Here is a 15,299-nt window from a genome sequence, read left to right as displayed (position 1 = left end):
TACTGACATTAACTTTTGTGCTGTTAAGAAGAAAAGATGCATGGTAAATTTTAATAATCAGTGTTGGAAATTTTTTGACCATACCTACAGCATATTATTTTTGTAAGTTAGGTTTTTGCCTTCCCTTTTTTCAACAAGCATTTATGGATCTGCCATATGCTGGGTACAGTAGAAAGTGCTGATTGTTAGTGGACCCTATAGAATTTTATATAATCATGTCCAAGTTGAATTTCTAAATTAATTGTATGAAATAGCAAGTAACAGTGCCTTTTACTAACAAAACCAAAGCTTATTGGGCAGTTAGAAAAATTATGTGTAATTCCTAAGCATGTAAGACCAAATTATGAAGCTATATCCATTCTTATTAGACTTAGGCTGCCTCAGATTCCACAGAAAATGACCTGATTATTGGAATAATTAATAATCAGCACAAGAGCCTGCCGAGAGGCCTTGAAGTGCTGGAGCACATGCATGCGTGCCCAAGGCGCTAAGGTCCATCCTGGGTACCGCATCGACCCTGATTCCCTCCGGCGGTCGCCCAGAGGACCCCAGCACTGCCAGCTGTAGGATCGTGGGACCGCTGGGCCTGACCACCACAGCATCAGGCCACACCACAGGCAGTACTGCCGGGAGGCCCTAAGGCACCTGAGCACCACTAGATCTTTCCACCTCCCCTCAAAAAGAGCAGAGAAAGAAAAAAAAAAGCCCTGTAGATGAGTTACTAGTTTGGGGGTTCTTGGTTTGGTTTTGGTTTTTGGTTTTCAGGCCACTCCTAGTAGTGCACAGAGCTTACTCCTGGCTCTGGGATCACTTCTGGCAGAGCCCAGGGGATTGAACCCAGGAACCCAGGTCAGCTGCTTGCAAGGCAAGAACCCTACCCACTATACTATCGCTCTGGCCCATGGGTTTTTCAAGGTTTATCACTGGCATAGTTGCACTGTAGCACTGTCGTCCCGTTGTTCATCGGTTTGCTCGAGCAGGCACCAGTAACGTCTCCATTGTGAGACTTGTTTGTTACTGTTTTTAGCATATCGAATACGCCACAGGTAGCTTGCCAGGCTCTGCTGTGTGGGCGGGATACTCTCGGTAGCTTTCCAGGCTCTTCGAGAGGGGCGGAGGAATTGAACCCGGGTAGCTCCGTGCAAGGCAAACACCCTACCTGCTGTGCTATGGCATAGTAATATACATTAATGCTCTTTGAAAAATTTTAAAATGCCTTAGGTATCGAATTATGAACAGTAGTTTTTCCCACACTGTATTATTTTGTTTATCATCATCATCGTTCTTCTTCTTCTTCTTCCTTTCTTGGGGGATTACAAAGTGGTGCTCACAGACGCTTGGCAGCCCCTCCTAGCAATTCTCTGCTAACCAGCTGATGCTTCAGTATGAAGGTGCTTGGGTCCTGTGGTGCCAGATTTTATGGGCCACTCTGGTCCTGCTTGGGTGCTCCTTGAATGGACTGATGGTGCTTGGGGGTCCATGTGGTGCTGGGGAGTGAAACAGAGTTAACCTCATGCAAGGCTTACACCTTAACCCCTATACTCACTCTCTCTCTCTCTCTCTCTCTCTCTCTCTCTCTCTCTCTCTCTCTCTCTCTGCCCCTACCATGTTATTTTAAAGTATTATCTATGTTATCTTAAAGGATTTTTCTGTTTAGATTATAGGTAAATGGAAGCTTAGTATAATGACTAAAAGGTTTTTATTTTATTTACTTTAAAAAATCAAGAAATATGAAGTTTTTTTTATGAAAATAGCTTCTATGTAATTATCTTGATTTTGTGCCCTGAATTAACTTTATTTTATTTAAATAGTAAATCCTTTATCTTCAACCCGAATAAAAGGATTTACTCCATCTTCCTTTGTAAAAAACTACCAGATGGGCCAGGGAGATGCTGAGATGCTGAGAGCTGGAGCCCAAGGCTTTGTATGCAGGGGGCCCCCAGGTCCCACCCCTGGCACTTTCAGGTGTATCCCCCCGAAAAAAAAGTTTTTTCAGAGGAGAAAAAAAGGAAAGGAAAAGAATGCATGTCTGATTAAAGAATGTGTGTTCAGTAACACTGTTTGAGGAGGTTCAATTAATAATTCTCTGTTGTTAGCAAAAGAACAGAAGAAGCACTATTACAGGATGAATTAATGTTAATTAATTTTAATTTTAACTATGTTAAAATTAAGGCCGTTTAACACAAGATACCATTAAAAGAGTACAAAGGCAAGCCATGGAATAAGTGGAAATATTCCACCTCTGATTAGCAACAGTAACAAGTCTCACAACGGAGATGTTACTGACAGTGCCACAGTGCAACAGTGATGATTAGCAGAAGGTCTGTGTGCAGGGTTTATGTCTGAAGCAGGCTGAGACTCGGTCCCCATGTGGTGGAGGGTGAGGCAGGGAGTGGCAACCTCCGTCTGACACCGAATCCAACGAATTAAACGCGGTTTTTGTTTTGCTTTTTTTTCTCTTTCCTGGAGCAAGGTAACCGGATGAGCTGGTTAGGCGTTTCCCTACCCCGAGGGCAGTTAGGTCAGGCAGAACAGGTCTGGCTTACTAGCTTCCCAGGATGGTTTCTGAGGAACGGGGGTGCTTCTGTGTATTTCTAAAAGGTTCCTTCTCTAATCTGAGAATTCCTCCCTCCCTCCCTCCCTCCCTCCCTCCCTCCCTCCCTCCCTCCCTCCCTCCCTCCCTCCCTCCCTCCCTCCTTTCCTTCCTTCCTTCCTTCCTTCCTTCCTTCCTTCCTTCCTTCCTTCCTTCCTTCCTTCCTTCCTTCCTTCCTTCCTTCCTTCCTTCCTTCCTTCTTCCCTCTCTCCCTCCCTCCCCTCCTCCCTCCTTCCCTTCCTCCCTCCTTCCCTCCCTTCTTCCTTCTTCCCTTCCTCCCTCCCTTCCCTTCCTTCCTTCCCTTTCTTCCTTTTCTTTCTGTTTTCTGGTCACACCCAGGGGTGGTTAGGGCTTACTTCTGGTTCTGCCCTTGGGGATCATTCCCTGTGGGGCTCAGGGAACCTTATGGGGTGCTTAGATCAAGCCCTCATGGGTCACATGCAAGGCAGATGCCCTCCCTCCTGTATTCTCTCTCTGGCTCCCAAATTTAGTTTTCTAAAGGTGAGATCCTCTATTTCCTGAATTGTCTAGAATCTCTTCTCAATAGTTGAGAATTTAGGATCAAATAAAATGAAAGTTCCTTTTTACCATAGCATTATTTTGACCTTATCATTTGAATGACTTTAACAAGTACCCATATGTTTTAAATCGAGTTTCCCTGACATTTTGTTCTTCTCGAACATAGATGGTGTGTTAAGACCTATACTTCTGGATGAAGAACAGCACCAATACAAGAAGCTGTGTCTCGGGAACCACTAAGAAGTCCTGTTTTAATGGCATCGAATGCCTCAAGAATTTTTATTGCACTTTTAAGATGCAGCCTTGTGAACTCAGAAGAAAGGATGGATGTTGTGAATAGTTGACAAGAAATTTAAGAAAGTTAATTTATTATTAGCGTATGAATGATGTTAATGAAAGTATTTTTATTTTAGACTTATTTATGTCTTCCAGAAAATAGTACCGTGTTCTTTTATTGCACGAAATGAGGTGTTATTTAATGAGAACCATTTAATTGTCCACTGGGATTGATTTCTGCTTGTCTTAGCTTTGTATTAACCATTTTGTTAAAAGTTCCCTGGAGGTCTCCTCTCAGCCAATAATTATATGCATTTAAGAGATTAGGAGAGTGACAGTGAAATGCTGCAGGGAATCAAATGATAAACTGGCCATTTTTTAGAGCAAGCATACAGTTCACCAAAAATTCACATTATACCCAAAGCTTTCTAATAATCAGAATTCAGCTAGTTAATATTAAACCATAAAAATGATGTTGGGAGCATGCTCTTCATTTTAAAAATCTCTTTGAGATGGTTGTTAATTTTTCTTAAATATTTTGATGTGTAGAAATGACTGACTGCCTACGGTGTTACATCACTGATTTGGAGTATCCATAGAAAGAGAATATTATTCAGAGACAGTATTATTTGATACCACAAACAATGGGCCTCAAATTTGGCTATGATATTAATAAAGAAGACATGTTTGAAATTAGCCTTTTAAAAATTCCATTCACAAATACGTGGGCCAGACATCCCATCTGGTCCGAGCACTACCAAGAGTAATTCCTGAGTGCAGAGCCAGGAGTAAGCCCTGAGCATCTCTGAATGTGGTCTAACAACCAAAACAAACAAAAAAATGCTCCCCATGTTCCTTTCATATAATGAACACAGAGTCTTACGGTTTTGACTGGAAGGTTTTTTAAAAACGTTTGCAAATCATAGGACCACTAATATCTTGAAAGTAACTGTTACAGTAAATTCAGTCACTCCTCAGGAGGTCACTCACTTTTTTCACACGTTGAGATACTCTCAGAAAATGGTTTTGGAGGTGCAGGTCTATTTCTTCTCTCAGACTTTGGGAGGGAGTTGGAGGTCTGGGGTAGAACCCGCCCTGTCTCTTGCTCTTCACAGGAGAGTCACGTATGTGTCTGATGCTGGCCCCTTCCTTCCCATTGCATCAGAGTCTCCCCAGAAGCCTCACAGGGTGTCCCAGGACTGCACATGGGACCATCTAAACGTGGGCCACAGGCTCTGCTGCTGTGTCCCATCCGCTGGACAATTGGACAACTGCTGTGAACATTTGGTACAAGATACACAAGATAGATGAAAAGGAGGAGTAGAAGGAAGGACCTGAGAGAAAAGTTCAGGCTCATTTGAAAGCCATTTAAGCTCTAACATTTATTAGGAAAACACTGAGATTCTCTCCCCTAATTGATTTTGCATATTAATTACACGTGCATCTGTTATTTTTTTTTTTCTAAATATGCCTGTTACATTAAATATTTTCTAAATAAGTCAGCTATTTTGGAAGACCCTTTTCCCCAAACTGATCTATTACCAGGTTTTTAGACTTATATATTAAATTGGGGATTGTTGGGGAGGTCAGAGGATATCACTGTATCACTGTCATCCTGTTGTTTATCTATTTGCTTGAGCAGGTGCCAGTAACGTCTCCATTCGTCCCTGTTGCGTGCTAGTGTAGCCTAATGGCGTATTGGGGACTCTTTCAGAGTCAGGAGAATGAGGACCATCATTGTTATTGTTTTTGGTGTATCGAGTATGCCACGGGTAGCTTGCCAGGCTCTGCTGTGCAGGCGGGATACTCTCGGTAGCTTGCCGGGCTCTCCAAGAGGGATGGAGGATTTTGGGGAGGCCTCTAATCACCTTTACAGGTGTTCCCAGTCAGGCATATATATATTTCCCCCTATGATTTGTCTACTGTCTGAACCTCATCAAATATGTGTGGTAATTATGGAAAATGAATAGGGAGTGTCTTTTGATGTGTCCAGAAATATGTTCACTCATATGTGAGACTCAACCTGAGCATGTGGAAAGCGGCCTGGAGCGTGGCAGCAGTTGGGTTGTGGAGGTCGGCTGCAGGGGCTGGGGCCCTTGGGGCAGGGAGGGCTCTCACCCGCCCCCCACTGGAGTGCCCCGAGTGAAAATAGCCTGGCTCGGAGTCCAGTGGCATGGTTATGGGAGCCTCATTTTATGCTCCCTTCCTGGAGAAATAGCCGTGAGTTCTGAACGGTGGCTAATGAGATTATCTGGCACTAGATGGAGGTGGCTTATAGACATGACCCCTGGGTGGCCGGAGACTAGGGGAAGCAGGCAGAGGATCTCTGCTCCCAGGTCCCGTTGAGCCCAGAGTCTAAGGTCACAAAGTTCTGCATTACCTAAGTTCCATGGGACTTCACTCATGCCTGAGGCTCAGCCCAAGCGTATGGAAAGTGGCCTGGAGCGTGGTGGCGGTGGGTTGTGGAGGTTGGCTGCCGGGGCAGAGGATATAAGGAGAGAAAAACACAAGTGGGAAAAATCTTAAAAAATCCTTGTTTCCATGAAAACACTGTTAAAATGGTCATAACAATTACATTTTCCCCTCTAACTGGTCACATGTCAACACTATTCAGACTCTGCTGTGTAGTTTCAGAAAAAAAGTTCTATACACGTATATGCATAAAATGTTTAAACTGTTGAACCCGGTGCCTCTGAGAGTGCCTGGAAAGTTCGGACATGCCACCTGTCCCCACTGCTCATGACTGCTGGCCCTGGCCCTGGCCCTGGGTGGAGCATGTGCAATATAGAAGCAGGAGAGTTGCTCCCAGGCCCTGGGGAGCTCACAGCCCTGTGGAAGCTTCGGAATGATCTGGGGAGGAGGCCCTGAGCCTGTAGCAGGGGCATCATCTGGGCGCCTGGTAGAAATGCCAAGTCTCTGGGCCCACCCACACCTGGGGCTGGCCCCGTCCTCCGTCCTAAAAGGCCCTCCAGGTGACTGATGATCTTCATCTACCTTGTGGATGTCACTCTGGGAACACTGGTGGCACCAAAGAGGACAAAGAATCCAGCAAGTCTTGGAGAAGGAGAGTGCTGGCGGTGGGGCCTGCAGGCATCAGTGGAGAAGGACCTGAGAATAATGGAGAGCATCACTCTGGCAGCCAGAAAGGCCCGGGTCCCCCAGGAGGAGCCATAAGTTTCCTCATTCACTATCAGGAGGCTTCAGCCTTAGCCTGAGAAATCATAGTTGGCACTTCAACAAAAATACAGTGTCCTCCTTGGTTTTAAAGATTTGGGAGAATACTAAGTACTTAATCCATAATTCTGTACTTGATCCGTAATTCTGCCAAGTGACAATAGGATGAGCCACTTGAAGGGGGCTGCGCCCTGTCCTGTCCTCTTGAATACCCAGGCGTATGTTCAGAGCTTTGCACGCTGCTGCTGTCCTTCTTTCCCAACCAGGTTCCTGTGAGGAGTTCCTTACTGAATCTGAGAAATCCTTTTCTCCTAAGTTTTCCATTTTATGCAGGTGGTTGACTTTTGGGTCAACCACAGCAGTATACATTTGATCAGAGCAAGTGGTATTGAACACGGACTTTTTAATGTCTTGTTTTTGCCAATGTAGCATCTTACCATGTCACTGAGTCTGTTGTTAACGCATTTTAGATTTAAGCATGAGCGTAGTGCCTTCACTTCACAGATAATGTTCCTGAAATCTTTTCATTTATTTTAGCTGTCTTGAATGATAGCATTTCAGACATATTTTTTAAAGTATAAAGGGATTTTTTTAAAATAACAAGTACTCGTGTACCAAATAGGCAGAATAGACATATATTAACACTTGAATTTTTTTTTTTTTTTTTTTGCTTTTTCTGGGGGGTCACACCCGGCGATGCACAGGGGTTACTCCTGGATCTGCATTCAGGAATTACTCCTGGCAGTGGTCGGGGGACCGTATGGGATGCTGGGATTCGAACCTGGGTCAGCCAGGTACAAGGCAAACGCCCTACCCACTGTGCTATCACTCCAGTCCCAGCACTTGGATGCGTAATTGGAGGCTCTGGTCTAAGGACCAGATGCATTTCTAGATTTGCCTTAGGGCAAAGCCTAGACTCTTCACTTCCTGCAGACCTGCAGTGACTCAGCCCCACCAGACAGCCTCCCTGACCTGACTGAGAGAGCAGGGCTACGGGCTCCTGGGAGACTCCATAGTCAGTCTGCTTCCTTTATTAGATTTTTCCTTATTAGATTTCTGTCCAAATTCTTAATTTTCCTTAGCCCATGATACTTTTTTCCATGGATAAAAAAGAAAAAAAATAAACTTGCTGCTCTTAACTGGTGACCCAGCTCGGTTATTGGGGAGGTATAAAGTATCAGATTCTGAGGGGGGGGGTTCTAACTTCTTTGTGACTCGAGTCTGGTGGTCTCGAAGTCTCCTGCTGCCTGCTGTGCAGGAAAGAAAAAGACCCCAGTGTCTGTGGAGCCCCTCTGCGCCCTGAGGAGGGGATTCGAGGTTTTGGCTCAGGCCACCTGTAGGATTTACCCACCCCGCAAGGGAGCAGCCTTTGTTCTCTCTGGCTAACATTTAGACACATGGTTCTGTTGACTCAGCTCCTGAGCACTGAGGCATCAAAGCCTGTGCTACACTCTCCACTTAAAGGAGAAACAGTATCATTTGCTTTGAGTATTTTTTTAAAACAAAGGGAATTTAATTTTCACTGTTAAATAGTATAACATTGAGAGTTGAGGAGCTTAAAAGAATTGTCCATTAACATACAGGGGAAAGAAAACTTTATATTCTAGAGCTGATAGTGTACTTTTATCTGCTAGTACAAGTTTAAATTTGAGAGTGTTTCAAAATTCTACCTGAACAATGTACCATAAAACCCTTTCCTGATAGTCTAGAGTGGCTGTACTGCTTTTTCTAGAGTTTCACTTTTTTGTTTTTATAATATTCATGGGGGGGTTCTCAAACTCTGTTTTACTGATATTTGGAGCTAGCTGATTCCTTGCTATTGGGGGTTGTCCTGGGCAGTAAGGAACATTTAGCGGCATTGCTGGTCTCTGCCCCTTGATGCTGGTAGCAGCTCTCCACGCTGTCTGACAAACAATGCTAGGGGCATAGTCACTCCAGCTAGAAGCCAGTGACATAGGGAATATAGATGGTTTATTTTTCCTTGGTGTAGGTGAGGGGGTAAAAAAGAGAGGACAGTAGAGAGGGAGGGAAGGTGAGAGAGAGGGAAGTGCATTTTACTATATATACCAATACTGTGCCAGTGCTAAGGACCATCCCGTCAAATGTGACCACAATCCCTGAAACTTTTCTTAGGGTCAGTACCAATATTTGAGGATGAAAAATTCCACTGTGCTTTTAAATGTCACCCAAAAACTACATTGAAGGAAGAAGAGTAAAAAGCAGTTTTCAAATTTTCACTGTGGAGGGGTAAGTCAGGCCCTACAGCTGTTCCATGATCTCCTTTGTTCTTCAGGTTTCTGATACAGCAGAATCAGCCAGACCGTGTTTTCAACACTCGAAGTCTGTAATAGTTGTTTCAAAAACAATGAAAGTCTGCAGAGTCTCTTCACTTGACCAGGGCTTCAATCAAAAGTTTATTTGAGTGTGGGAGTGGGGTTTGATCACAAGAAGTGATCCCTGAACTCAACCCCTATCCCTAAGTGCAGTGGATCATTTAACATTGTCCGGAATTTTTCTATTATTTGGGCTGATTTATTGTATATTCTTAAACTAGGCAAGATAAGCCCCATTACTCAGTTAAAAATGAGACCGACTTAAAATGGAACACCCTGCATATTTAATTTGGGGGCTGATTCATACAAATATGTTTATGATGTTCAATAAATTCATTAGACAAATTTGGCTTTTAGGAAAACATCTGTTTAGCATACTCCTTTTACAAATATAAAAATCAGAGTATGTGAAGTACAATTTTTTTTAAACTTATTTCAACTTCGTGACCTACAAAGTTATTCCTAATACAGTTGTTTCAGGCAGAACTGATGTTTCAATGTTGCAACATCAGTTCCATCACCAGTGTGACCTTCCCTCCTCCATTGGACCCAGTTTCCCACAAGCTTCCCAACTCCCACCCACCCACCATTGTACCCAGTTTCCCACCAGAGCAGGCACAGAATGATTGATTTTGTGTTTCTTGTTACAACAAAATGATTAATGGAATTATTGAAAAATACTTCAGTAAAAGAAACTTTGTGAAAATGGTTATATCACACAATGGGGTCGTTTAAGTCATTGTTTGACATTTAAGGAGCTGTTACTGCTAGGTGAGGCTTCTGTGTTATTGTTTTTGTCTATTGAGGTTAGTTGGCTTCTGTGCCACCCTCCCATCTAATTTGGTGGCTCCTACTGGGCTGTCAGCACGTGGAATTTGTGGCCTTGCACTCCAGTAACTCCAGGATCTGTAGAACCTGGTGGTTTGTCATGGCTTGGATCTCTCCTGAGACCTGGTGAAGCTGTAAAGAGCCGCTTTTGTTTACATGATGGCAGCTGTGGACATGGGTGTGCCTGCGGGGGCTTTCTGTTGCAGGGAGGCTCTCCGCCCCCCACTCTGAGAAGACCACAGAGTTTTAAGCTTGAAAACCAGCGTTCCTGGAATTTTCATTGGCTTGGCATCTCTGTGGAGATTAGTCAGGAAGCAGTGAAGTTGGGCCCTTTGTGTGGCTGCAGGGGCTTTGGAGGGGCAAGCACTCAGCCTGCCCCCTCCTGAGGGCACTACCGAGTTTCCAGCCCAAAGTCCAGCATACCCATGAGTTTTGCAGCTTGGCTTGCATCTCCTCAGAGATTAGTCATGAAGCTCCAAAGTAAAACATTTCTTAAATATTTATTCAAAATTTTGTAAAAGTCTAAATTACACAGTCTAAGGAATATTTTTTCAGTTTCAGTTTCATTTTTAATTTAAGTGCACATTTGCTCTCTTCACGTGTCATGTTGACTGGTTTGAATTCGTTTATTAGTAGTAATAAATTCAAAGGTTTTTATTATTATAGATAGTCATTTTTAGTAAAATTTTGCCTAGGAAAATACTTTATCCACCTATACTCTCATTCATAACAGAAGGAACAACACACAGCTTCACAGACAAACAACAGCTCAGGAACTTCATAGACTCAAAACCATGGTTACAAGAACAACTAAATGGGCTACTTTAAGACAAGACAAGCCCCTCAAATACACCAAATTTCAGCAGAAAGATGGGGAAAAACCCATAACAATATTTTCTCTCAACGTCAATGGGCTAAATGCACCAATTAAAAGATACAGAGTGGCAGGGTGAATCAGAAAATTGAACCCAACATTCTGCTGCCTGCAAGAAACCCATCTCAACAGTCAGAGCAAACACAGGCTCAATGTCAAAGGCTGGAAAACAATCCTATATGCAGACAACTCCCATAAAAAAGCTGGGGTAGCTATTCTGGTATCAGACCACATTGATTTCAGATGGGCACCTAAGGGACCAGCAAAGTACTTAAAACAACTACTCATAGACTCGAAGAAAGACATAGATAGCAACACAATACTAGTGGGAGATTTCAACATCGCTTTATTACCTCTAGATAGATCAACCAGACTCAAGCTTAGCAAGGTCATACTTCATCTGAGAGAAGAAATGGAAGAAAGGGACTTAGTAGATACATACAGGACACTTCATCCTCAAAAAGCTGAATACACATTCTTCTCAGGTGTGCATGGAACATTCTCCAAGATAGACCACATGCTGAGCCACAAAACATACTTCCATAAAATTAAGATAGAGATTATATCAACAATCTTCTCAGACCATGATGCACTGAAATTAGAAGTAAATTACACATACAAACAGAAAACTAAAACACCTGGAAATTAAACAACTCATTATTGAACAATGAGTAGCTTAGAAAGGAAGTGAAAGAGGATATCAAAAGATCCTTAGAAACAAATGAAAATGAGGACATGAGTTACCAAAACTTATGGGACATGGCAAAAGCTGTGTTAAGAGGAAAGTTTATAGCTCTACAGGCATTCCTCAGGAAGGAGGAGTGAGTCCACATATGTAACCTAACCTCACAGCTTAAGAGCTTGGAGAATGACCAACACAAGGAGCCCAATCCCAACAGGAAGAAGGAAATAATAAAACTCAGCAGAAATTAATGAGATGGAAACTCAAAAAACAATCTGAAAGATCAATGAAACCAAGAGCTGGTTCTTTGAGAAAATAAACAAGATCAATAAGCCTCTAGCAAGACTCAAAAAGAAAGGGAGAGAGAAAAACTTAATAAACCGAATCAGAAATGAAAAGGGGAACATCACAACAGAAACTACAGAAATTCAGAGGATCCTCAGGGATTACTTTGAGAATCTTTATGCCATGAAACAAGAAAACTTCAAGGAAATGGATAAATTCCTGGATTCCTATAGCCTGCCAAGGCTGAACCAAGAGGACCTGGAATACCTAAACAGACCTATCACCATCAAGTAAATTGAAATGGTGATAAAAGGTCTCCCTAAGCCCAAATGTCCTGGCCCAGATGGATTCACTAGTGAATTCTTCCAAATCTTTAAAGAGGACTTACTCCCAATCCTCTTTAAGCTTTTCCAGGAAGTTGAAGTATCAGAAACACTTCCGAACAGTTTCTATGAAACAAATGTCACCTTGATACCAAAAGCAGACAGAGATACCACAAAGAAAGAGAATTACAGACTGATATCCCTAATGAACACAGATGCAAAGATCCTCAACAAAATATTAACAAATAGAATCCAACGACTCATCCAAAAGATGATACACCATGACAAGTAGGATTCATCCCAGGGATGCAAGGATGGTTTAACATTCGGAAATCGATCAACATAATCCATCATATCAAAAAAAGAAAAGATTAAACACCATAAGATCATATCAATGGATGCAGAGAAAGCATTTGACAAGATCCAGCACGTGTTTATGATAAAAAACTCCCAGCAAAATGGGCATTGAAGGAACTTTCCTTAATATAGTCAAAGCCATCTACCACAAGCCCACGGCAAGTATCATTCTCAATGGGGGAAAACTAAAAGGCTTCCCTCTAAGATTAGGCACAAGACAAGGTTGCCCTCTCTCACCACTCCTATTCACTATAGTACTGGAAGTATTGGCCATAGCAGTTAGGCAAGAAAAAGATATCAAGGGCATACAGATAGAAAAGGAAGAGGTCAAGCTGCCACTATTTTCAGACAATATGATACTTAGAAAACCCTAAAGACTCCACAAGAAAGCTCCTAGAAATATTAGCTCTGTATAGTAAAGTGGCAGGCTATAAAATCAACACCCAAAAGTCCATGGCTTTCTTATATACAAACAAAAAATAAGAAAGAGACATTAAAAAAACAATCCTGTTCACAACAGTATCTCAGAAAATCAAGTACCTCAGAATCAGCTTAATCAAAGAGAAGGACCTATACAAGGAAAATTACAAAACACTACTTCAAGAAATAAAAGAGGACACTAGGAAGTGGAGACACATCCCCTGTTCATAGATAGAGAGGATTAACATTATTAAAATGGCAATACTGCCCAAAGCACTATATAGATTTAATGCGGCCCCTCTCAGGATACCCATGACATTTCTCAAAGAAATAGACACAACACTCCTGAAATTCATATGGAACAATAAACCCCCATGAATAGCTAAAGCAATCCTTGGGAAAAAAGAAGATGGGTGACATCAGCTTCCCCAACTTCAAACTCTATTACAAAGTAGTAGTAATTAAAACAGCATGGTATTGGGTAAGAAACAGACCGCAGACCAATGGAATAGAGTTGAATATTCTGTCACAGACTCCCAAATATATGGCCACTTAATCTTTGACAAAGGAGTAAGAAAAGTGAAGTGGAATAAGGAAAGCTTCTTCAACAAGTGGTGCTGGGAAAACTGGAGAACTACCTGCACAGAAATGAACTCTGACCTATGTCTAATGCCAGGCACAAAAGTCAGATCAAAGTGGATTAAAGGCCTCAACATGAGACATGAATCTATAAGATACATAGAGGAAAATGTAGGCAGAACCCTCCATGACATTGAAGCTAAAAGCATCGTTAAGGATGAAACACCACTGACCAAGGAAGTGGAAAGAAATATAAACAAATGGGACTATATCAAACTAAAAAGCTTCTGCATTTCAAAAGAAAGTGTGACCAAAATACTGAGAGAGCCCACAGAATGGGAAAGAATATTTACCCAATACCCATCTGATAAGGGATTAATATCCAGGACATACAAGACACTTGTAGAATTATATAAGATAAAAACCTCCAAACCCATCAAAAAGTGGGAAGAAGTGAACAGAAGCTTCCTCAAAAAAGAAATCCAAATGGCCAAAAGGCACATGAAAAAATGCTCCACACTGGGGCTCACAGCGGGTAGGGCGTTTGCCTTGCACGCGGCCGACCCGGATTCGATTCCCAGCATCCCATATGATCCCCCGAGCACCGCCAGGAGTAATTCCTGAGTGCATGAGCCAGGAGTAACCCCTGTGCATCGCCAAAAAGAAAAAAAAATGCTCCACATTGCTAATCATCAGGGAGATGCAAATCAAAACCACAATAAGATATCATCTCTCACCATAGAGACTGGCGCACATTCAAAAGAACAAAAGCAACCAGTGCTGGCATGTATGTGGGGGAAAAGGGACGCTTTTTCACTGTTGGTGGGAATGCGGACTGGTCCAGCCTTTCTGGAAAACAATATGGACAATCTTTCAAAAACTAGAAATTGAGCTTCCATATGACCCCTCAATACCACTTCTAGGAATATATCCCGAGGCTGCAAAAAAGCACAGTAGAAATGACATCTGTATCTATATGTTCATCGCAGCACTGTTCACTATAGCCAAAATCTGGAAACAACCCAAGTGCCTGAGAACAGACAATTGGTTAAAGAAACTTTGGTACATCTACACAATGGAATACCATTCAGCTGTTAGGAGAGATGAAGTCATGAAATTTGCTTGTAAGTGGATAGACATGGAGAATATCATGCTATGTGAAATGAGTCAGAAAGAGAGGGACAAGGGCTGGAGCGATAGCACAGAGAGTAGGGTGTTTGCCTTGCACTCGGCCGACCTGGGTTCAAATCCCAGCATCTCATGTGGTCCCCTGAGCACCGCCAGGAGTAATTCCTGAGTGCAGAGCCAATCGCCGGATGTGACCCAAAAAACAAACAAACAAAAAAAAGAGAGGGACAGATATGGAAGAACTGCACTTATTTGTGAAGTATAAAATAACGTAACACAAGACCAACACCCAAGGACAGTAGAAGAGATAGAAGGGTCAGGAATACTGCTCCATAGTTGGAAGCCTGCCTCACAAGTGGGCAGGGAGAGAACAGCTGGAATAGAGAAGGGATCACTAAGAAAATGATGGTTGGAGGAATCGGTTGGGATGGGAGATGAGTGCCAAAAGTAGAAAAAGGACCAAACATGATAACCTCTCAGTATCTGCAATGCAACCCATAATGTCCAAAAGTGGAGAGAGAGTATGGTGAATACTGTCTGCCATGGAGGCAGTGGGAGGGTGGGAAAAGTGAGGATATTGGTGGTGGGGAATGTGCACTGGTGGAGGGATGGATATTTAATCATTGTGTAATTGTAACTCAGACATGAAAGCTTGTAACTATATCTCACGGTGATTCAGTAAAATTAAAAAAAAATTTGCCTTTGTATTTTTCATGACCAAATAGCTCATAACCTTACTTTGAAACAATAGTCTCTCCCTGTCATTTCTATTATGCCTTCCCAGAGGCAACTAGATGCCACTATTCAAGCTTATTTGTGTGTATGTGTGTGTGCGTGTACCTCAATAAGTGTTATGCCTATATCACCCCTAAGTTATTTTCAGCTTCATCTTGTTTTGTTTTGCTTGCTTTGTTTTGGTGGGGAGACT

General features: G+C 42.5%; 1 protein-coding gene across 5 annotated transcripts in view; it reads left to right on the top strand.

The window, feature by feature from the left end:
* The window catches only part of CDADC1 (cytidine and dCMP deaminase domain containing 1), a 34,156-nt gene extending 29,266 nt beyond the window's left edge, over window positions 1-4,890 (top strand). For all 5 annotated transcript variants that reach the window (XM_055132030.1, XM_055132024.1, XM_004604615.2 and 2 more), the window contains one exon: window positions 3,279-4,890. In XM_055132030.1, the coding sequence (XP_054988005.1) occupies window positions 3,279-3,352 (74 nt within the window). In that variant the 3' untranslated portion in view covers window positions 3,353-4,890. The remainder of the gene's footprint in view (window positions 1-3,278) is intronic.
* Window positions 4,891-15,299: the final 10,409 nt, after the last annotated feature.

This window comes from Sorex araneus, chromosome 1 (genome assembly GCF_027595985.1).
Source record: "Sorex araneus isolate mSorAra2 chromosome 1, mSorAra2.pri, whole genome shotgun sequence".
NCBI lineage: Eukaryota > Metazoa > Chordata > Mammalia > Eulipotyphla > Soricidae > Sorex > Sorex araneus.
The sequence above is the reverse complement of the archived record's forward strand: the minus strand, read 5'-3'. Positions and strand labels throughout refer to the sequence as shown.